This window comes from Engraulis encrasicolus, chromosome 9 (genome assembly GCF_034702125.1).
Source record: "Engraulis encrasicolus isolate BLACKSEA-1 chromosome 9, IST_EnEncr_1.0, whole genome shotgun sequence".
NCBI lineage: Eukaryota > Metazoa > Chordata > Actinopteri > Clupeiformes > Engraulidae > Engraulis > Engraulis encrasicolus.
This window is the reverse complement of record NC_085865.1, coordinates 14,560,883-14,585,237: the sequence shown is the minus strand read 5'-3', so window position 1 is coordinate 14,585,237 and position 24,355 is coordinate 14,560,883. Positions and strand designations below refer to the sequence as shown.

The 24,355-nt window shown below is 46.8% G+C and overlaps 1 protein-coding gene across 1 annotated transcript in view; it reads right to left on the bottom strand.

The window, feature by feature from the left end:
- fndc3bb (fibronectin type III domain containing 3Bb) overlaps positions 1-24,355 on the bottom strand; it is a 67,510-nt gene that overhangs the window by 24,377 nt on the left and 18,778 nt on the right. Inside the window, exons 3-6 of the mRNA XM_063206624.1 lie at positions 23,979-24,054; positions 6,997-7,073; positions 4,404-4,635; positions 2,939-3,340 (exon numbers count right to left, since the gene is read on the bottom strand). Coding sequence (XP_063062694.1) covers positions 2,939-3,340; positions 4,404-4,635; positions 6,997-7,073; positions 23,979-24,054 — 787 coding nt within the window. The remainder of the gene's footprint in view (positions 1-2,938; positions 3,341-4,403; positions 4,636-6,996; positions 7,074-23,978; positions 24,055-24,355) is intronic.

Below are 24,355 nucleotides of genomic sequence, written 5' to 3'. Positions count from 1 at the left end.
GTGCACTTTTTGAGCACGAATGCGCTGCCATTCATATTTTATGTCAATTTTGCGTGCGGTTAACACCAGCCACAAGGTAAGCAGACGTGTGCACACACTGAGCAATATTGCCAGAACCGTGTTCCGAACTTCCATGTTGAGTTCGGATAAAACAGTGCTGGAAAATATGAATGCCCTGTTGGCTATCTGCCCTCTACATCAGTGTTTCCCAACCAGGGGTACGTGTACCACTAGGGGTACTTGAGCACTCTGCAGGGGGTACTTGGAAAAAAGTAATAGCAACAAATGCATGGAGCATAGTCACACTGAGATAGAGGAAGAGATGTAGAACATGGGTTAGGGGGTACTCGTGGTACAACAAAAAGGCTCAGGGGGTACGCGAGACGAAAAAGGTTGGGAAACACTGCTCTACATGATACCTCCAGTATCGTGTGTAGCGATCTGATGGCTCTTTTGCAACTGTATGACCACATTCTATTGTAAGATGAGGGTCTTGGCCAGTGGTGTAGTCTACTTTTTTATGGTGGGTATACTGTATATTTGAGCTTTTTTTGAAGTGGGTATACTGTATATATTTGTGCTATTCAAAACAATGGATCAATACATTTTAAGTGGGTATACTGAAATCCCTGAAATTTAGAAGTGGGTATACTCCGTATACTCGGGTTCTACGTAGACTACACCACTGGTCTTGGCTTATCAATGCAACTTATCTCGTGTGTTTGTGTGCTTAGGAGGCTGAGATATGTAGGTTTTTTATAGGCTGAGGGCACCTTTTCCTACAAAGGGCTTAGGCATTAACAGGCATTTCTTCTAAGTGCTTCAGGCCTAAATGGGTTAAGTCACACCAGCAAGCAAGTACCCGGCCTAATGAGGAGGGCAATGGGAGGGGAATGTGAATGAACCAGAGGATGACATGCCCAGGCTAGCCCCCACCACCCCACCCCTTCTCAACCCCTTCTGCCTTTTTCCAGCCAGGGTGACGGTCAGCCAGCCAGCCAGTCAGCCAGCCAGCCAGTCAGCCAGCCAGCCAGCGCTGCTCACAGGATGTGGCCGCCACTCTGTTTACTCTTCTCATCGGCCCACTGAGAGGCACCGGACAGGAGAGAGGGAGAGCGTGAAGACGAGTGACTGGAAAAGAGGGAGAGAAAGAAGGGCAGAGGGAGAGGGCTGTAGGTGGACAGAGGAGAAGAGTGAAGTCACTCTTCTCTGGAAAGGCAAGAGGGAGCAAGGAACAGAAAACAGAGAGACAAACAAATGGTGCATCGCAGTCAAGTGCAGGAGGGAGGAGAGAGGAGGATGTGGGGTGTTCATTTTTGTAGCACAGTAGACTAAATACTAAATACTAGACTCTACCAGAGGTGGGAGTAGAGTGCATAACTGGTAGAGCATTCCTTTTGAGAAAATATGTGCAAACGCAAATAAAGCCACTTTTATATACAGAGTGATGCCCTAAAAGTAGTAGTACTCTGTCCTGTAATAGTCATGACTCAACTGACATTTTAAAGCAGACACCTGACTCATCAGAGGGGTTATTCATAGGCTCGTGGTTACATGAATCTAAAATGTATACAAAAAAATCCTTGACTTGCTGAAGAAATATCACTTCAGAGTCCTCTGTGGACAGGGGCCGTGTCATCCACCAGATTAAACTCATCCAGAGCAAGCACAGCTTAAAACAGCCCTCGTGGCTCCAATTTCCACATAGAAACAAGTCTAGCAGGCTCTTCTATTAGGAGGTTTACATCTGGACAGCTGGGACATCCCTCAAGGGGAGGGGCTTCAGGAATGGCCCATACCGAATCCTTGCTTTACGGAGTTAAGTCCTGTGAGCCTAGCAGGGCTTGTTGCTTTACATCACGTCAAGCTTTAATCCAGCGAAGGAAGTGCAGGGTCACAAATCGAAATCCTGTACCAATAGGGAAAAAAACTAAGTGAGCAAATGACATAATCCCCTTTGGTTCACTTTGGGCTTTTTTCCCTATTGGTACAGGATTCCGCCCTGTGACCCTCCAAAATCCCCAGACTGACTTGTTAATCATTAGGCCACAGCTTCGTACAGGAAGTTGCTGTGCCTCAAAAGGTATCAAGGAAATATTAAGCCACAAAAAAAGGTAAGAGGACCAGGGGTGGAGGAGGTGGGCAACATGCCATATGAACAGGCCTGCTGCTTGATTCCTGCCTTGATCCTCCCTTGATTCCTTCTTTGTTCCCTACCCATGGGAGGAGGGCAGACACCGAGGCATGAAGCCAGAGGACAGAGGATAGAGGATAGATGGGACTGAAGGATAGATGATGGAGGATAGATGGGACTGAAGGATAGATGATGAGATGCAGACTATGGGTACATTCCATTATCCTAACTCCCAACACCTGTGCTTGTGTCCTCAGTACACTTCACTTGGAGGCAGCCGTGGTGTAATGGAGACACTGGCTGTTTCCCAGTCTCCAGTGATTGGATACTCTTTGGTGAACTCCGCGAAGTATCCAATCACTGGGCGTTGCACGTCCTAGCAAGGCTAGAACACTGGACGTTGGGAAACTGCCATTGAGACAAGAGGAAGTGATGTGGCTGTTGTCATTGTTTACAGTAGTGAGCTTCGCCACAGCACCATGGGGTACATTCCATTATCCTAACTCCCAACACCTGTGCTTGTGGTCTCACGCTTCACTGACGCCCCACCTCCGTGGAGAAAACAATTAAGCTTCCCCACTGTCAGCCTGATAAGCCACAACAACATTTGGGGGACATTTCCCCATTCAACATCCCGACTGCAAATGAGAAAACCACATTTGAATTGCGCTTTTGCAAGATTTTGCATGAATTTAACTTCTCCCGTCAATGACGTCTTGTGACGTCATCACGAGGCTGTAAGCACAAGGGAGGACAGGAGTGAGGATAATGGAGAAACCCTATGTCCCTCCCCCAGCCACTTACCATGTTGTGGTGGTTGCTGTTGCTGCAGCTGCTGCTGCTGCTGTTGCTGATGATGATGATGATGATGCTGTGGAGACTGATGATGCTGGTGCTCCCCATCGTGGCTCTTGGGGCTCAATCTGGACCGCCTGTCTGTCCGCTTGTTTCCCGGGCTTCCTCCACCACCACTACCCCCACCGCCCCCCGTGCTACACACTCCGCTGTGGCTCTTGTAGCCATTGGCTGTGGGGCTGCAGCCGGAGTTGTTGTTCTTGTAGGTCGAGGAGGGCGGGCTACTGTTGAGGCGATTGAGGCCACCGGGGCGCTCCGATGGGCCCTTCAGCTTCTTGGGCGGCGGTTTGCAATACGGCTCTTCCCGGTTGATGTAGGAGGTCATGTTGTAGTGGATGTTGGGGATGATCTCTGCAGACGGAGGAAGAGAGAAAAGTGAGATGGAAAAGTGAGATCTTCTTGGGGGATGTGAGGGTAGAGGGTTTTAGCCATCAGTCTTGTTCTAATGCTTGAAATTGAACAGAGAAAATTCTGAGGTGGGGCTAACGTATGCAGTGGGCAGTCTTTATCCATGTGGATTGTGGATTGATACAGGAGCATCTTAGGTGACAAATTGCAGTTAGTGTGGTTCGACAAGTTATAATGCAATCGATCGCATGACGGTATATGCACACAGGAACGGCACGTTTCCTTAACGTCTCCGTGAGCAGTGCGAGTCCGAGAGGTTCGCGGGCTGCCTTTCACACTGCACAGTCAACGTCCACGTTCTATCCGCGGGCAGCAGCCATTCATTTTCAATGGGAGCCGCGCATTGAACGCGGACGTCCGCGCAGGAAAATAGACTCAAGTTCTATTTTCAAGGAGCAACGCGGACATGTCCGGTCGGCACAGACATGCATCGCGCTTACACCACATTCCTGTGTGCAAGGCATGATTTGTTTTCATGCATTTTAACCATTTCGGACTGATAACGGACACGTTCTGTGGACGTACTGTGGATGTCCGCGCCGTTGGTGTGCATGTACCGTGACAGTACGGACTGCTCAGCTTTTGACATAGTACATGAAAATCCCCAGGCCAGTGCTGTGGGGGGCGGGCTGAGGAGCCATGGCAACTACCCTCATTAAACTTCCAACTTGCGACAAAAACGTTGAACTTGCATTAAAAACGTTGAACTTACATTAACGGAAAAGTGCACTACTTTGAACATTAAGCCTCTTTTCTGAGCTGTCAAATGTTTTAGAGTCCCCCTCACCGTTTTTTCCCCTTTTTTTTTTGCTGATGTGTCCGTTATTTGGCAAATTTGGATTTTGTCTTAACCGGCTTTAGAATGGCCGTCTACGGGCATGGACAATGTCTGTTCTTAAAGTCACTGCAGACATTGTAGACAACTCGGAAAAGGGGCTTAATGTTCAAAATAGTGCACAACATTTTTCCAAAAACTTTTCCAGGATTTCCATGAACCTGTACCTACCCTCGTAGAGGTGGGGCAGGCGGTGGGGGTAGTACTGGTGCGGGGGCACATCCCCGTGGCCAGCTGGGGGGTAGTAGGCCGTGTGGGAGGCGGGGATGAAGTGTGGGTGTGCCATGTAAGGCGGCGGCATGTGGTGGGTGGGGGAGAGCGCAGGAGAGTAGCTGGGCGGGTAGCACTCCGAGTGAGGGGTCACCACCACACGCCGAACCCCCGTCGTGTTGTCCTCCAGGACCTGGTAAACAACAAGAGGAAGCAAGGTGTGACCAACATGAGCTAGTATGAAGACAAGACATGGGGAAAATTACGAGATGAAGTAAAAAGGATAAAGCTCAAAAGGACCTGGGGGCACCGTGTATCAGTGGGCTAAGGAACCATACCATAAATTCAGAGAACAGAGTCTGAGTCTAACCCCAGATCATTTCACAACCCTTTCCCATCTCTCCCACGATCATTCTCAATCATTCTCTTAATAAAAGGCATAAAAAGCACAAAACTACCTTTAAAAAGCACAAAGCATGAGATAGGAACTAGCTCAGCCACCGGAAATGCCAGATTTTTTTTTTCAAGGCAAGCCTTATAAAGGCAAACAAAAAAAACGAGTGGGATCACTAGGGTTCCATCTCACTCACGTCTTCTGGCCGCTGATACCGACTACTCCAATAACTTGGGGACACGTTCAGAGTTTGGCATGCTAACAGTTACTGACCAGACCACAGACATCTGTAGAATGTTCTTTTCAACAACGCGTGGGGAAACCAAGCAGATGTCAGTGGACAGCAGGGCTGCAACAATATTGTATCGAACTGAGAAATCGTGATACAAAGACTCACGATACTGTATCGTGATACAAGGAGGCAGTATCGTGATACACCCTTTCAAAGTTTTGACATCCATCAGTCCAGAAAACTACCACATGATATGAAGTGATGGTGCTTCCAAGCTTCGAATCATCATCATTATTATATTTAAACTTTTTTTAATTGTGTGCAGCCTCTTGTAACCTATTCTACCTACAACTTGTCATAGTTTTATTCATAATCTAATTTTATAACATTGGCAAATGTGAAGTCGTGGGGTGTATCGAACCATAGGTCAAAAATCGTGATACGAACCAAATCATGAGTTGAGTGTATCGTTACAGCCCTAGTGGACAGGCTAACTGGCACAGACTAGGCTGCCCTACAAGGGCAAAGTGTAGTAACAATACCAACATTAAAGACCTTCAAAGTATTAATATTAGATTGGAGATTGTAGTTTCTGCAAATTTGACATGGCAAAGGCTTTGTCACGAGATAAAGGACGTTTTATGAAGCCCATTTTCTGAGTTTAAACTCAATTTCGACAAAATATGTACCGGTAGTTACTGCATTCTGTCTTTGTATGGCAGTAGGGATTTCAGACCAGCAGGTGTGTTGGCAAACCGAGGGTAAGACTTGGGGTATGATATTACCGCCGGTACACATTATTTTGTAATTTGTAATTTTGAACATGGTTAGAAGAATACATAAGAATGTGCCTCGTCCCCTGGTTGTTCTGATGGAAACAAAAAACCCCTAGACTTGATTCAACAGTAAGACCTAATGACACACAACTAGATTCTGTTCCCAATAGCCCCAATGGAGGACTTTGGGGTGTGGTAGGATTGAAGTACAGTAGGACCTGGCCTGCAGTACTGGTGTGGGTAGCTGTGTGGCTGAATGGTGTTCCAGTTTAGAAGCCCCCGGCCTTTCAGAACACCAGGGGAAGAGGCACCATGGACTGCTGTGATGATGAGGCATGAGTCATGTGGTTTTAGTGGTCGAGGAAAAGCATCGTCTTTGTTAAGCTCAGTATTCGAAATGTTAATGTTTGCTTTTCAACAGGAAAACTAAGTCTTACTAAGTCATCTAAAATCCTCCCTTCGGACAGTGAGAGCATGCATATGCCCTCACATCCTCCTCGTTCTTATATGAGGGGTGTAGTTGACTTTATTTAATCCATGAGAAGGAGCGATGTCAGGGATGTTGCCACATGGTTAATGGTTACCAGTTAGGGCATCCCTGTTGCACCTCAAAACTCTGTGCTTTCGCCCAGTGTTTTGGACAATCGTCTTATAGCCCATAGGTGTTATGTAGACCCCTAACCTTGGAGGTGAGATGACATGCATCCTTTGTCGTTGTCTCATCTCATTCCTTTCTCCTAAAAGTCTGTACACACACACACACACACGCTTTCTTTGCATTCTAAGAATGTTCTGACCTGATGAAATGCCCGTGGGTATGACCTTTCCCTGTCACAGCACAAAAAGGTCCCATCACACTTACAAAGCAGCTCCAGTTGCCAATCATGTGCAAGCATGTGTATGCCTGTCTCCCTCTTGCCTTTCCTCTCTCGATTTTACTTTAAGTATGTGTGTGTGTGTGTGTCCACAAGTACAAAACCTCTCTCTAAAATCCATGCAGGAATGCAAAGTTTCTTTTGAATGTCTTCACAGGCAGGAGTTCAACTCCTCCAACGTCTCCCCCTCCTCCCCAAACTCTCTCCCTCTCCTCCTCCCCCCCACTGGCCTGCCACAGGGGCCCCCGCCCAGCCGGCTCATTCCTGGGCCTGTTACCTGGGAGATGTAGCCTGGGGGCACGTGGATTGGTGGGATGGAGCCATTGGGTGACATCATGGGAACTTCAGCTGGCCCTGTGGAAGGGGGAAAAAAAGAGAGCAGAAAAGAAGAGAAGAGCACTGTCAATCCAATACATAAAAGATGCCCGCAAGCAACCTTCTGGGTAGGGCCCATTCCTAAATTCTAAAATACCAAGTAGATACAAGCTGGTGTGCAGGCGAGAGACGTCTGACATAAAATTACAGTAGATGGGAGAAAAATAGAATTGATTAAAATAATGGACTCTCTTGAGTGTGGTGCGTCTTGCACGTAACAAAAAAAATCAATTGCACATCAAAATTCTTGGAACTTTAAAAAAAAAAAAAAAAAGTATTGTTTCGAGCAATGGAATCAATGCCTATGTTTTTATACAGTGAGACCAAAGGCAATTTTCATGCCAGCATGACAACAAAGTCTATTCTATTGTTTTCTATTCTATTTTTTGTGCCAGCAGCAGGAGCACAATTGCTTTGGTTTGTTTATTTTTGTCAGGGGGACACACCGGTCCCCTGTGACCTGTGACACACTGATGAAGGCCAACAAGCCTAAATGTTTGTCCTCCTTCTCAGGGCCGGATTAAGACTGCCTGGGGCCCCTAGGCTACAGATTGCTGTGCCCCCGCCCCCGCGGCAAGCTTTTGCGCCAAATGCACACTGATAGCGTCATAATTGTAAGATAGGAATTAAGGATAACATGTCTACCAACTGTACTCAACACAACGGATGAATTTCTCAATATTGCATCTTGTCACAACTATGCAATTTGTGCTCCTGCTGTCTGCTGAAACAAAAAAAAACAAAAAAAAATGCAAAAGATCTTGAAAATTGTGATCCATCTTTCAGAGAGAGAAATCCCAAAGCCAATTGCTTGCATATTTTGGTGCAGATTCAAACGCACATTTTGATTTAATGGGACAAAAGCCACATTTCATCCCAAGTGCACTCTGTATAAAGACAAAAAAACAACAACACCTCTTATGTCGGGGGATTAGCCATACAATTCTACAAGACAACCGTAAAATCGAATCTACACTCTAATGTGTGTGAAATCCAGAGTCTCGCTTCATAGCGTTTAAATAACACAGGCACAGGCATGAACAGTTAGGGATGACGTAGTGCTAAAGCACCTGCGACTTTACCTTACCTTTACCTTACTTTACTTTTTTTTTGCTTTTATCCGACAGGACAGTGAAGGATTTGACAAGAAGTGAATGGGGAGAGAAAGACGGGGAAGGATCGGCAAAGGACCCGGGCCGGGAATCATACCAGGGTCGGGCGCATAGTAAACCAGTGCCCTGTCATTTGTGCCGCGATAGGGCCTAACTTTTGTTTAATAATATAGCAATAATGTAATAAAGGCCTATAGCCTCCATGGCTCTAAGGAAGTTTCACATGCCCCCTGTCCCCCACCTAGAGTACCTGCCCCCCAAAATGCCTGTACACGCCACTGGACACAGGTATGAAATGGGTATGACACAGAGAAAATGAAGCCGATTGCAAAAACCTTGTTCAAAACTGTTAACCTACACAATACAGACCAAAGAGTCAGACAAACCCAAATAAGAGAAGCCTCGAGGACATTTATTATGTAATACATAGCAGATTCAAGATGGCATTCCTTTCAAATCTAGACTGCTCTTGAGGTGTGCATGCGGATAAGTGGGCAAGGGAATGCCAAAGAGACAGAGAGAAAGAATTCGGCAGACAGGCAGGGCAAAAGACAAGAGGAAATGGGCCCAAAAAGAGAAAACATTACTACTGTACTGTCTCATCACTTATTACCACTGTTTAAATGAAGGCCTCCTCGGTGAGACCACCAAGCAGCCCCTTTCTTGTGCCTTGTGGTCTAAAAAAATAAATCATGCATATAATTCAATGCACACGCACATGCGCACAAGCACAAATACACACACACACACACACACACACACACACACACAGTCTATCATCCCTCTCTGCTCCCTTGAAATGTCTAGTCTCTCTTGAAGGAGGGAGGGGGGGCTCCAGTAGTCTGACCTCCAGCTGTTTAAGACATCTCTGCTCCCCAGGCTAACTCTACCCCGTCCCGTCCCACCCCACCCTGACCTCCATCTCAGACCCAGCCCAGCCCAGCCCACCCCACCCTCCCTCTAGAGCAGTGGTTCCCAACCTTTTTCTTCAGGGACCCATGTTTTTACTATTATAAGCTTTGGTGACCCAACCACGTGAGCGCCCGCACGAGACGGAGTCACAAGATGCCCTCTGTCTCCTGGGAAAACTAATTTTAGTTATTTTATTCCTCAATTCGTCTTTGGTCAAATATAGAATACATGTTTAATGTAGCACTTACAATTTGCTGCTTCTATGCATGTATTAGTTAAATGCTTTGTCATTTAGGCTAATCATCATGGGCTATATATTTCAAATGAAACCCGTTAAAATCAAGAGGGCTCCGCGACCCCCTGTGGATCTTTGGCGACCCATAAGTTGGGTCCCGACCCATAGGTTGGGAAACACTGCTCCAGAGTTCCAGCTAGTCCTGGCGAGGAACGGCACGACACGGCGGCCTCCACTATTCAGCGGCTCCATAAATCAGTGAGCGGCTCTGATGGCTTTTACAGTTGATCTCGGGCTTCCGCCAAGTCCTTACCTTCCCATTGGGCCCCTGAGCTACTGTTGGAGGAGAGGGAGGATGGGAAGAGGAGGAGGAGGAGGAGGAGGAAGAGGAAAGAAGAGGAAGGGGGATGAGGAGGAGGAGGAGAAAAAGAAGAGGAAGGGGGATGAGGAGGAGGAGGAGGAAAGAAGAGGAGGAAAGAAGAGGAAGAGGAAAGAAGAGGAAGGGGGATGAGGAGGAGGAGGAGAAAAAGAAGAGGAAGGGGGATGAGGAGGAGGAGGAGGAAAGAAGAGGAAGGGGGAGGAGGAGGGGGATGAGGAGGAGGAGGAGGAGGAGGAGGAGGAGGAAAGAAGAGGAAGGGGGATGAGGAGGAGGAGGAGAAAAAGAAGAGGAAGGGGGATGAGGAGGAGGAGGAAAGAAGAGGAAGGGGGAGGAGGAGGGGGATGAGGAGGAGGAGGAGGAGGAGGAGGAGGAGGAGGAGGAGGAGGAAAGAAGAGGAGGAGGAAAGAAGAGGAAGGGGGATGAGGATGAGGAGGAGAAAAAGAAGGAGGAACAAGAAGAAGGCCTCTGCATTAATCAGTGAGGATGGCATTTTTGTGCCTTTATTATCAGATAGGACAGTATTGAGAAGACAATAAATGGTTGGGGGAGAGAGATGGAACAGGGTTGGGAAATGACTAGGGATGCACCGATACCACTTGTTTGAAAACCGATACAAGTACGAGTACATTAATGTGTGTACTTGCCGATACCGAGTACCGATAGCGATACCTTTTACCACCAAAATACAATGAAAATAAATGCATGGCCTTGTTTTTTTCCCACCTGTGATATTTTTATTGTCCATTTTGATTTGATTTAAATGTTAGTAAATGTATGAGATGGCACTTTTTTCCATGCTGATTTAAAGTCCACAGAACATGACAAGATTTTGCATTGTTTTGAGTACTCGTAGCTGGTATCGGCAAGTGCTTGACGAGTACCAGTACGAGTATAATGAGCAGTATCGGGAGCCGCTACCGATACCAGAAATGACCCAGGCTGGATTCGAACCTGGGTGCCCCAGGGCAATGCTGCCCATATGGTATGGCATATTACACACAGTGCCTCCCGAGGGAGATCATTTCATGGAATTGGTGCACTCATTGCTGGAGTGGGACAGTGTTGGATAGCGTGCCTTGCAAGTGGAGGCACTTGGATAAGCTTGAAAAGGGAGAGCATTTTGTGTGGGCACTGATAAAAAAAAAATGCCTGAAGAAGGGTTTGTCACCCGAAACGTTACGAAAAAAATAAAGTAAAAGTGGAAGCAGACAAATTCTGGTTGAAGCAAACTTCTAAAATGCTATTTGGTTGTCCTGCCCCTTCACACAGATTATGCACACATGAAGGCCGACGGGTGATTTGATGCAACAGCGGCCTTCACATGCGTTAGCAGTCTTCAGACATGACTTTTACCTTGGCAATGAAAATGATACCAGTAACACTGTCACAAAGACAAACAATCCATTTCTCTCCTAGGCTGGATTTTGCAACTACAAAAGTTCTTCCAAGCTTCAAGTCTCACCAAGTTACAACTCTCCCAATACGGCAGAACAATAAGCCCTGTCCAGAAGTATGCTATAATAGGCACCCCTCTCACCTCAAAACGCCCATCACCCACTGGCACCTCCACCTCCACCCCCACCCTGTGAGCCTAATCCTGGGGACGGTGAGAGCAGGAGGAGGGGAGATGGAGGTGGAGGTAGAGGTTGGTGATGAGTGAAGGCTGGGGGTAGGGAAGGGGGTATTTGTGCGGGCTGCCTGAGCCACACGGCTGCGTCCCAGACCCTCTGCTCTGCTCTCCTCTCCTCTCCTCTGCTCTGCTCTGCTCTGCTCTCCTCTCTTCTCTTCTCCTCTGCTCCGCTCTCGTCTCCTGTCCAGCATAAGGGGCCCTATTCAGAGCGGCTTTCGGCCCCACAGAGGGAGCAGAGCAGCAACAGAGCCCTCGACAGTTCTCCAGCAAGACGCTGGGCAAACACCAGCATTCCACCAGCTCCACAGGAGGGGCATTTGGGCTGCGGAGTGGAGGGGAGGGGAGGGGAGGGGAGGAGAGGAGGAAGGAGGAAGGGGAAAAGAGAGGGAGAGAAAGGGGGGAAAAAGAGAGCAAGAGGGAGGGAAGAAATGAAAAAGTGGGAGAAAATGCCAGGAGAGGATGGGAGTGAAAAAAAGACACAGGCAGTGAAGAAATTAGGATGATCCAGAAGTTTTGACACACAAAACCGAAAAAAAAAATTTGGAAAGGAAACAGAAAAAGGACAAATGAGGGGGATGAAGATGACTAGATGCACAGAGACAAGGGGGGGAGGTTGCATGAAAGCAGAAGCAATGCATGGGGGGGGGGGGAGGAATAGCGTGCAAGAAGACAGAAACAAACAGACGGAAGAGACATACAAACAGTTCCAGAGCTCCAATATGAGCAAGAGAGAGATGTGCTGATGAAGAAGGGGGAGACAGAGCCAGGCGAGGCGAGGCGAGGAGAGACAGGGGGTAGTAGTGAGCCCAGCGCAGCCACAGCGAGATCCCTTCCAGGCTTCCCAGGAGTCTGTGGGGCCTCCTCCTCGGGCCAGAACAAGCCCCTCTTTGTGCTGCTGACTGAAGACTGAAGACTGAAGGCTTCTCCCCCCCCCCCCCTCCCTCGTCAGGGGCCTGCCTGTTCTCTTCTCTTCTCTCCTCTCCTCTCAGGGACTCCTCACACAGACCATTCAGGACTACGGGACTACAGGCAGCTGCTCACAGCTGACGCCGCACTGCCCTCGCACCACTGTGTGTGTGTACATATGTTTTTCATATGCACAACGGTGGCTTGGTGAAGTTTTGGTGTGGATCATAACAGTGTGTGTGTGTGTGTGTGTGTGTGTGTGTGTGTGTGTGTGTGTGTGTGTGTGTGTGTGTGTGTGTGTGTGTGTGTGTGTGTGTGTGTGTGTGTGTGTGTGTGTGGACTGTACAAAAATCATACTTTAATGTGTGCATTATAAGATAACAAGCATACCTGTGTTAATGTACAGGTGTGTGAATAATATGATAAATACAAATAAATGTGTCACTAATACCAATAAATAGCACCAAGTTGCTATAGAAAACGGGTCAGAGATGGGGATATGGAGACAGAGTTGTGTAGAGAAGGCAAGAAAGAGCATAGGGTGAAAGGGAAAGGAAAGCTCACACTTTGAGTTATAATATACAGCAGGGTTTCCCAAACTGTGGTGCGTGCACCCCTGGGGGTGTGCGGCCTGCCATAAAGGGGTGCACGAGCTAAATAGAGCAATGGTGGATATGTGAGTTTTTAATCCACCATTATGAAGTACTTTTTCATTGTATGGTGAAATGTATGTTGGAAGGGTCCATCTGAAGCGTAGTTTAACTCCTAGACTACTGGAAAAGAGGATTCCCCAAAACAAGTGTGCATAATGTGCAGTGAAAGTGCAGTGAATCATACTTGCGTGGCCATCAGCACACCAAAATACTCGCTTAGGGGGTGCACAGGGTAAACAGTTTGGGAACCGCTGATATACAGGATGCAGGACTATGAATAGACATACAGTATCTACAATCTACAATCATGAAGCAGGCAAAACAAAATGCAATTTTCCCAAAACTATAGGTTCTTCAGAAAAAAATGACACTAATTTTGTTTGGGGGACTAGCAAGACAGAGTCACAGCTGGAGAGAGAGAGAGAGAGAGAGAGAGAGAGAGAGAGAGAGAGAGAGAGAGAGAGAGAGAGAGAGAGAGAGAGAGAGAGAGAGAGAGAGAGAGAGAGAGAGAGAGAGAGAGAGAGACTTGAGAGAATGGTGATTTTTGAAGTAATGTTTAGCAAAAGACTAGAGGGTCTCTAAGGAACTAAAGGAAAGTGAAGGGAAGAGCCTGGACTGTATGTTATCAAAGCAACATCATAAATTACCTGCGTGCACACAAACAAAGCACATGCTTCAGTCAGTGTGTCTAGAAAGAGACTACGTGTGTGTGTGTGTGTGTGTGTGTGTGTGTGTGTGTGTGTGTGTGTGTGAGTGTGTAAAATTACTCTTCAAGTGATTTCTGTATGCATTTTGTCCACGTGCCTGCCTGCTTGTGATGCACTGTGTGTACTCCACTATGGAGAAGTCTCCATTGACAATAGGACTTCCTCAGACTCACTCTGTAGTTTCAACTCATTTCATGGTCATAGATCACAATCAAGCCTCCATCTGCACCGATGCCATACAAGACAACTCCAGGACTCTCAAAACAATGGCATAATCCATGCTCACACACACACACACACACACGCACGCACGCACGCACGCACGCACGCACGCACGCACGTTTTAATTTAGAGCAAAAATTGCCATAAAAATATGTACAGTAGGAAAACTGTAAAGCCGGAAGAGTGAGAATACAGAGGGGAAAGTAAAAGATGAAATAACCCTCAGAGGCAGAGAGAAGAGTACTGTGTGAGCCTTAGTGATCATCTGTTTGTGATTCTACGGACCATTGTCCTTGCCATAAACACAATCTGTCTCCACTGATCTGAAGGGAGCCTCTTTAAAGTGGCAGGGACTCAAAGCAGCCTTTATTGTGTTCAAATTAGTTGATCAGAAAAATGTCGTAATGGATGGTGTGTGTGCGTGCGTGCGTGCGTGCGTGCGTGCGTGCGTGCGTGCGTGCGCGTGGTGTCTGAGATACAGGCCTTGATGCAGACTCTGGCCTTGCATTCTTAGACATGGGCCTCAGTTGATTCAAATCAACCTGATTGCATCTCCACGACAGCGGCCGGCTCCTTTACCGCGCACTTACTACTTGGAAGTTGCATTGGCCGTGACACACTAGTGACCTTCAAGAGTAATCAAAACAATGTATGAAGAACAAACGCAGTGGGGAGGGAAGAAAAAAAAAAACGTCTGGCCATCCTGCCGTTCTGCTGACGTACTGTGGTTCATGCTTATGTAACCTGCAGCCAGACGTGTGCACTTCATACAGTCCACAACAGGGAAGACAAGACCCCATCAGAGCAAAGTCACAATCAAAAATCGGATTACTCGCTCACTCGAACAACACATGCATGTGGTATTTATGATTACGCGCATGTTATATGCGCATGTTATAAGCGCATGCATATACTCCAAGCATGCCAATGTGCATGCACACACAACCCACTCAGTATTTTGGACAGAGAAAAGGAAATATGCCTACAGAGGAACAGAAACTCAAACACGCAGTCAATCACAAGATGTTAGTAGCATGTGACTCACACAAGCAATTTTGTCTTGTGAATGAAAGCCACAGAAGGTGTGATGTATAGGAATTCAGCCACCTCAACCCAGTGGACGGACGGACGGAGGGACAGACACACAGACACACATATTCATGGCAAAGTCTTCTACGAATGTCTTCAAGGTCAAATAGAAGCTATTCTCTGTGTGCAGTCAAAATAGAGGCAGTGGGGTCTACATATCTCAATGGTCTACATACTGTATCTCGAAGGGCTGGAGGCCCTTCTGCATTGCTGTACTCAAGGACAGATTATATATGTGGCATGTGCAAGGACAGACACAGGCCTACCGGCCCCTGGCCCAGGGGCCCAAAAAGTCAAGGGGGCTCTGAAGCCCAAGCCTCCACATTTCCATTCTCATCATGTTAAAATCGCACTGTTAACAACCCCATTTTCACTCACATCTGGCCTAAAACCCTGAAACGTTTTGAACACTACCAACACGCATTGAGGGGGGGGGCTTTCTTGTTGTCTGACTCAGGGCCCCATGGAGTCATAATCGGTCTCTGGCTGTACTCCAGAGCCATCCTTCCTATGATTGATGATCTTGGCCTGGGCCAGTCTGAAATATGCAAAGTTTCTGTCTGCTTTAGCGATTTTAGACCTTCTAAATGTATACGTCTGACCCGTGTTTGGCAACAGCTTGTTAGCAGGGCTGCTTCTTCTACCTCCATGCAGAGCATCTCATTCCATCTCAAAAACAGCAGCTCCCGAGCCCAGCCGTGCCTCAAACGTCTGGGCAATGGACTGCTACGCTGGCGGCCTGGGTTCGATTCCGGCCCATGCCATTTGCCGATCCTTCCCCGGCCCTCTCTCCCCACTCGTATCACGTCTCCCACCATCAGGAGTCAAAAAAGAAAGGCATAAAAGCCAAAAAAATATCTAAAAAAAACCCCACCAGCCCCCGTCTTTCTTTACAGAGCAGGTCAGGAGAATCATTTTTGTAGTCTTTGCAATCATGTTTGGGTCTTGGGTCTTTTAAAATTCTGAGAAGTGACATTTTTAAATGCACAGTGGGGAAAGTAAGGCAACACACCAAGTTTATGGAGTAAAGGTTAGAACAGGGGGAAAAATAGTGAACCTGAATATCACCGAACAAAGACCTTTTGCACTGCCAAGGCCTGAAGGAATGCACGGCAGAGAGAAATGCGCCCTTTTCTTTTTCCACAAAGGCTGAAAGACAAACTAAAAAGTTGCCTTCTAAAATGTTTTTACAATTTGGCCCTGCCGTGGCTCTAACGGTAGGGCACTGTGCTACTACGCCGGCGACCCAGGAACGATTGTGGCCTGGGGTCATTTGCCGACCCCTTCCCATCTCTCCCGTTCGCTTCCTGTCCACCTCTCATACTGTCCCATCATCAATAAAGTTTAAAAAGACCGGGAAAAAAGTTTTTCCATTTTAAAATAATAGAATAAAATAATCCATCTTACTGTAAAGAATAGAAAATGCACTGTTCAATGGATTTCACTGTAGGATTTGGACCCAGTCGAATCTTAAGCAGTGGATTCGGTATTCGACAGAACCTTAAAAATCAGGATTCGGTACATCCCTAATAAATACTACAATAAATGATTTCTCAGGAGGTGAGTTTCATCTTAGTATCTAAGTCCATTAAATTCATATGTACTGTATGTTACCGAATGTATAATTAATCATAACACTCATTTGAAAATGTATGCACTGCGATTCAAAGCGATGCCCACGTCAATAACAACACATTACAAGCAGCCCATCAAAGCTGCGTATGCACACACACACACACACACGCGCACAGTTAGAAAAAGGAAGACTGGAACAACCACTGCAACAACACCATGGTGATGCCGCAGCTACCATGTACAGTATAGTATGTGTGGTCTACAACGTGACCCTAGGGGCCAGTGCATAGGAAATCCCACACACAACAGGAGCTGGGAGACAGTGGTACAAGACGGCTTGCTTAGTAAGTTGTGCAGTGACAAAAGGTCACAGTGGAAATGAATCTGGCAGTGGAAACAACAATGGTGTCAGGTGTGCGTGTTGGGCTCTTTATTCCCCAAGATCTTAAACGGAGGTCGAAGGAATGACCCACAGACAAACACAAACACAAAGTCCTGGCCGACCCTCACAGTTGAAAAGACAACAAATAAATTGGCAAGAACCAAAAGACAAGAGGTTCCACTGGTACAACTCCAAGAAAATAGAAATGCAACCAACTGCTAAATTAAATTACTACAAAAAAGGGCTTGGGGTGAGGGAGAGATATAGACACAGCCATTGAGAGGAAATAAAGAGAAAGGGAGACTTTGCTGGAAGATGAGAGGCTTCCAGGGCCTGCACCGACATGCTTAGCCTGAAAAGAGGCTCTCCTTTTGCTCCAACACGACTCGGGAGATCATCTAAATGAGAGCAGTTGTGGTGATGCCTGTCGGGTATGAATACATTGGCATCATTGTCTGCTAACTTAACACCAGAAAAGCCAACTGAGTGATTGTGTTTCAACAAAGAAAGCTCAGACTTGCATTGGTGTGGGTTTTGAGGCAATTAAGATAGATTTTGCTTTTAGAGTGCAAAAGTAGACGGACTGTTGAATTCACACGTAAGAACTGCCTGTAAATGACTGTAGTGTCTGAATGCTGCAAAATGTACACTTTATGTGTCAAATCACCTCTATTCAGGAACCAATAGCTCCAAAAGCTCTCTTTACACATTTTTTTTGTTTCAGGTTCCTGTGAACTGAGTGAATGTGAGGTACAACCAGGGCACTTTTTCATAACCAGACCTTTCATAACCAGACTTTTTCATAACCTTTTTTCATAACCAGACAAAATTGCTAGTAGATGTTCATCTTAATAGCCAAACACACACTCACTAATAGGTCAAAGTGACTAGTAAGATGGTCTTTTCTACCAGCTAACCTGAAATTTCAACAGCATTTGGCGGGTTGGGTGGTGTTCAGAGCCCTGGGTAGAACCAAGATTTCCTAGGTCCTAACCTGTGCCTTTCCACCATCTCTTGTACAACTTCAAGTGACTACTGTGCTCCGTGGTAAATATGATCCTTGAAAACGTTTTCTTTTCTTTGAAAGCATGCTTCAAATCCCCAGAACTGGGGAGAAGAGGAGGAGGAGGAGGAGAAGGAGAGAGAGAGAGAGAGAGAGAGAGAGAGAGAGAGAGAGAGAAGAGAAAGAGAGAGAGAGAGAGAGAGAGAGAGAGAGAGAGAGAGAGAGAGAGAGAGAGAGAGAGAGAGAGAGAGAGACTCTCAAGGCTTTTGGCTGTGGTGAAGAGTCACACAGGGCCCTGGCCTTCTTGCTAAGTGTGCCCTTGTTGCTTTTCAGCCCTCCCCTGGAGCCCCCAGGCCTCTCCTTACTGAGCTGCTGCCCCATAAAGGCACGCTCGGCCCTGGGTGCAGCACACAGCAGCGGTGCCTGAAAATAGTAGGTCAGCAAGAAAGCAAAAGCAGAGGCAGAGGGGGAGGAGAGAAGAAAGAGAGAGAGAGAGAGACAGACAGAGAGGGAAAGAGAGAGAGAAGGATGGGGAAAAAAAGAAAACCGCTTTGTGGAATGTTATACTGTGTAATGTTCTTCACCGATTTAGCGCCTGTAGGAAAGAAACATTCAGCAAAAGTTTTCCTCTGAAAAAAGGGAGGGATTTTGAAAAAAGATAGCATGACAAAAACAAAGTTACTATCAAGACCTTCAGGGAGAAAATGCACAGCAACCCTTCCTTCAAACCAGACAGACAGCTAGACAGACAGCTAGACAGCTAGACAGACAGACAGACAGACAGACAGTCAGACAGACAGCTAGACAGACAGCTAGACAGACAGACAGACAGACAGACAGGCAAGGGCGACAGAGGGAAAGATACACAAAGCAAAATACAAACAACAATGCAAGGACGTGGGTGAGACGTTACTGTGGAGTTCCACACCACTCTTCTCTCTCTCTCTCTCTCCTCTGCCCCTTCTTCCATCTGTCCCACTCGTCTCTCACAGTCTCCCCCTTTCAATGTCTGTTTCTTCACTCTCTTCCCCTCACTTCAGCTCTCTCTCTCTTTCTCTGGCGCTCCATGATGCACACAAAAATCCACTGTTCCCCAGTGCAGTGACTCACTGGATTGGAATTGGAGCTGTGTGAAGCAGAGGGGGTTTCCTCCACACCAGGAAAGAGAGCAGACTGCAGGCTAGACCAAAAAGCACAAAGGCAACGAGGGGCAGGGGGTGGGGGGCAAGAAAAACGCAGAGAGAGAGAGAGAGAGAGAGAGAGAGAGAGAGAGAGAGAGAGAGAGAGAGAGAGAGAGAGAGAGAGAGAGAGAGAGAAAGAGAAAGAGAAGAAGTGAGAGAGAAGAAGTGAGAGAAGTGGGGGAGGGAGAGAGAGGGAGAAAGAGGGAAAGAGAGACAAGAGAGTTGTGGCAATTTGCAAGAAGCACAACACAGAAAAGCAACCACATGTTGAGGTAAGTAGGGGAAGAGGTAGGAGGAAGACGGGCAAAAAGCTGAACTCTCACTGCGTCAAAGGCTGCAACCTCCCCTTTATCCTACTGGATTTCCACCACCACCTATCCCCTAGCCTCCAGTTCCAGCTGAGAGGAGTGCACACACAGCTCCAGAATATGAATGTGTGTGTGTGTGTGTGTGTGTGTGTGTGTGTGTGTGTGTGTGTGTGTGTGTGTGTGTGTGTGTGTGTGTGTGTGTGTGTGTGTGTGTGTGTGTGTTTGTCTGTCTGTCTCTCCCCGACTTTCTCAGCCTGTGTTTGCACTGCCTCTGGGTCCTTGGACTGCATTCCTCCTCCTCCGCTCCATCTTGCACCTGGTTGAGGCCAAACAAACTTGGTCGACGCCGTTGCATCAGCCCACTAAACGCTGACGAGCTCCACACAAAATTCCACTGACGCGCATGTGCAGCTCAACCCAACTCCGGGCGCCTATGACTGGCGACCCTGCCACAGAATATGCCTCGTGGTGTCGCATTGAAGACTTTAAAACAAAGTCACTTGAAATGTCACCAAGGGCAGTGATGCCAGATTGGGGGGTTTCCTGCCCAATTGGGCTGTTTAGGATGACCGTCCGTGGGCATTTGTGTGGGGTTTTCTGCAGATTTATAACCATAGAAATCAATAGAATTTAGGTTTGGGTGAGATGTAGTGCTCCCAAGCAGGTTTTGAGCATTTTTGGGCTGGAAATAATCTGTCTCATCTGGCAACCCTGACCACAGGGTCCCTGTAAGAGCCGTTTCTCTTTTCAGGCCTTTTTCTCCACCCCCTTTCCCCCTCATTCCTCCGTAATGCGCCTCTACCAGGTATACCACCATGAAAGGGTTGGAAAGATGACATATCGTCACTGCCCAGGAGCCATCCATCACTGGGCCCCAGTGCCTCCCTGGTGTCAGATCAAAGCCCAGCTCAAACCCTCCTCTCTCTGCTCCAGGAGCGCGCACACCTGGGATTAATAGAACAAGCTCTGCTACACTTCCTTGTAGAAGAATGCTTACAATGTCCGATTTAGGAGTCTCATCAGCCAAGCTGTGACCACAACACCACTCATACAACAGCATTGCATAGTGGCTTCTAGCCAACAAAATACAACACCCTCAGTTTCAGTCCTCACAGCTGCTGTGGTTCAAGCAATACCAACACGTTGCCAACGCTACAGAAAGTCAATAACAATAGTTTATTTAGTCAAAGAGAGAAAAAGAGAAGGAAAGAAAGAGAGAGAGAGAGAGACATCTGTTTTTAGCATGGATCTCAGCTTAGTTCACCTGCCAGCCATGTCAGTGAACCAGGTGTAATGCGTTAGGCAGCCACACATGCTCAAATTCCTTCCCTTCTCTTCTCTTCCTCTGGCTCTGGCTCTGGCTCTCCCACTGCCCGGCCATCAGCTGCTTGGAGTCCGTCTGGCAACCAATGTGGAGCCTTTTCCTACCAGCCTGCCTCTAGTGTGTCCCCTTTACAACCGCCTCTAATGTCTTTTGAGTTGGTCTTTCGATCTGGAGGTTGTAGGCACAAATTCCACCTGACCTCTCCCTACACCTCCGTTCATGGCTGAAGTGCCCTTCTGCAAGGCACCTAACCCAACATTGCTCCAGGGACTGTAAAACCAATGCTGAAAAATAATTGCAAATCACTTTGGATAAAAGTCTGGTGTAATGGAATTTCCCAATGGGTTTTCATGTAATGTAATATAATGTGTCCCATTTATAGCACATTATAATATATAATATATAATATAATAAAAACAATTGTCATTCAATGTGCTTAAGAAAGAAGAAAATATTACACATAGCATAATCTAAACGGACTGCAGATAAATAAGTCTAATAGCACTCTATCATATTAGTAGCTTATGGCTCTTCTTAATCACTGAGGATCATTGGGGACAGTGTCCCAACGGTGTTTTTGTGAGTATGAAATTCAGCATTTCCGTGTGCATCTATCTGTCTTTTCATAAGTCTGTTAGCTTATGTCGTGTCTGTCTGTCTCTGAGTCTACTTGTGTGCATTCATCTGTTTGTATGAGTGCATTCATCTGTTTGTATGAGTGCATGCATCTGTGTGTGTGTGTGTGTGTGTGTGTGTGTGTGTGTGTGTGTGTGTGTGTGTGTGTGTGTGTGTGTGTGTGTGTGTGTGTGTGTGTGTGTGTGTGTGTGTGTGTGTGTGTGTGTGTGTGTGTGTGTGTGCATCTGTCAGTCAGAATGTGTCTACCTGTCTGTGCATGTGTTAGCATCAGTATAGGCGTCTCCATGCGTCTGTGTATGTAACCATCTGTCTGTCTGCCCACTAACCTGTCTGTATGTGCATCTCTCTGTGTCTGCCTGTCTGTATGTGCATCTCTCGGTGTCTGCCCGTCTGTCTGTGTTTGCCTGTCTGTCTGTCTGTGTCTGTGTCTGCCTGCCTGTCTGTCTGTCTGTCTGTCCGGCTGGCGGCAGTCTGGCGAAAGCTAAGAGGAATCCGTCTCCATGGAGGGTGGGAGATGGTATGAGCTTACTCTGTTTAAGTCATTGGCCATTTTAAGTCATTTTAAGCCATTTTAAGTCATTGGAGTTCCGAATTCAAATTAAAATTCAAATTGTGCTTTATTAGCATGACAGTTGCGATATAGTATTGCAAAAGCATACAAATAAAAAGACAAAAGTGTGAATCGTGTTTCCTTAACCAATCAGTAACAGACTCCGCGGGTGAGTTCTGCATCACCACTCTCAACTGTTTGCTGATTGGCTAAACCGTGAGCGAACCGAGCTAGGAGGGTTTCGCCAGACTTTGTGCAGAGCCAAAATCTTTGGGTGGAATTACATAGGATGGCGTCACCAGGCTAGGGGGATTGATCAGTGCCATTCCTCTCCGTAGATATTGTAAGCTCAGGGACAGACGACAGAGCAGAGATGCAGTGCAGGCTGGACCAGACCAGACCAGGCTAGCTGCCAGCCCTCTCACACATCCACTTCACATCCTTTCACACACACGCAAACGCTGATGGTCTAACCCCATTAATTGCTATTTACTGGAAGCTCTTGACTTACTTGAAATCATTGCAGTTTTTTTGGAATTCCTCATTGCCAAAATGTCAAGATTCTGTCAGGCCCACAGACCATTGAAAAGGGTAGGTCTGCAAACTGTGAAATAAACTAAAACTAATTTATTAAATTAAAACAGCAACACAGCCCATGAAATTAAAATAGGACCACAGATCATAACCGATGACTCAACTGACATACAGGATTACAACTCCTACATATGAAATCATCACGCAGTGGTGACCAGGATTATGGATGGAATGAGGAGAGATCATCACGAGACCACTCTATAATGGAATCCATTTTTTCCTTGGGCAGCAGGACGGGTGGGAACAGTGTTGCCAGATGTGTCTGGCCAACTCCCGCCCAAAAGGTTCTCAAAAACCGCCAAAATGCGCTAAATTCCGCCCAAATACAACAAAATTACATTGACTTCTATGGGCCCAAAATGGCTTAAAAAACCGCCAAATGGCCAATTTTTCCCGTTTTTGTCCGCCGATGCTCATCCCAAGTAGCCCAATTGGGCGGGCACCCGCCCAATCTGGCAACACTGGGTGGGAATGGCAACAGACGCACGTCGGTCAGCGGGGGCACTGGCGTGGCTCGGACATTCCTGATCACTGAGCACACCAAGCCAAGCGCTCCAACACACACAGTGCATCACAAACTCTGAGCGGAGACTTTATCGTGCCTTACCGCCCCACACACCAGACACAAGGAAGGGGCACATGGTTTGAAGAGATTAGGCGCCAAAAGAAAATACACACTTTACTGTACTTTGCTCTGGGAAAATAGTTACCGTATCAGTGATTTTTCACAGGGTCGCTCAACATTGAATGCCCAAGTTCAGTATTACAAACCTATTACACCTTCTGGTCCCCTATCACAGGAACATAAATGGTGTAATATGAATTATAATTAGGAATTTTTCAAATATTGTGTCTCAAGTCCTGTAGATGTATCTATCAGTGGCATGACTTGTGTGGTTGTGCGAGATTCATGCTGGGAAGTTGGTGCTCTTCCCCTTGCTCATCATGCCTGTCCCTGGATTGGCTGGACACAGACAGACCTGCAACTCTCATCTGACAAAATCAAATTATTCCCCCACAGTGGCGGCAGCACTCTCAACGGCACAAGCCGTCGCCACTGGCAACAAGGCCAGCAGCTACTGTGAGGTCAGTCTGCCGTTCTGCACGCCCAAACGTTATTTGTTTATACGAGTAGAACAGTGCGGTACTCATTTAAAATGAGGGTTTGCCAGCCTTTAAAACTACGTCATCGAAAACGGGCACACTGTGTCAGGACTCGGGAGCCAATTTAGCACAACTTCAGGGTGAAAAATCTCATTTTATTTTTTAGAGCCAAACAACAGGCTCCGTTCAAGTCCAAGCCACACTAGATGATGTCAAGGCAGAGTGGGTCGTAATGCTTGTTGTCACGACAACAATTTAAGACAATTTCAGTGTGTCAAATGGCACACTTGTGCACTTTGGGTACAGAAACAAAGCCCAAAGTGCACAAGTGCGCCACTTGAGACGCAGGTAATGTGTTTTGCTGCATACTTTCGACACCCACCTTGTATGCACTGCAGGCTGCCGTCCTCCGCCCGGATGGTGAACGTCTCTCCTGGATTCACCTGGACCACGATCACCTATGCCGTGGAAAAAAAGTCGAAAAAAGTTAAAAAGATGAACAATGAGGTCACTTAAAAGCTGTGTTTTTGATATATTCAGCTAATAGCCAGCCATTTTGTCATATTCATTCATACAGTGAACAGTGGCAACTTTTGTTAGTACAGTAGTGGTATCCCGTCTAATCCACTGACTTAAAAACTCAATGAATATAGCAAATAAGAGAGAGGAGATAGCGCACATGTGTGTGTGTGTGTGTGTGTGTGTGTGTGTGTGTGTGTGTGTGTGTGTGTGTGTGTGTTTTAAGAAATTAACAACAAC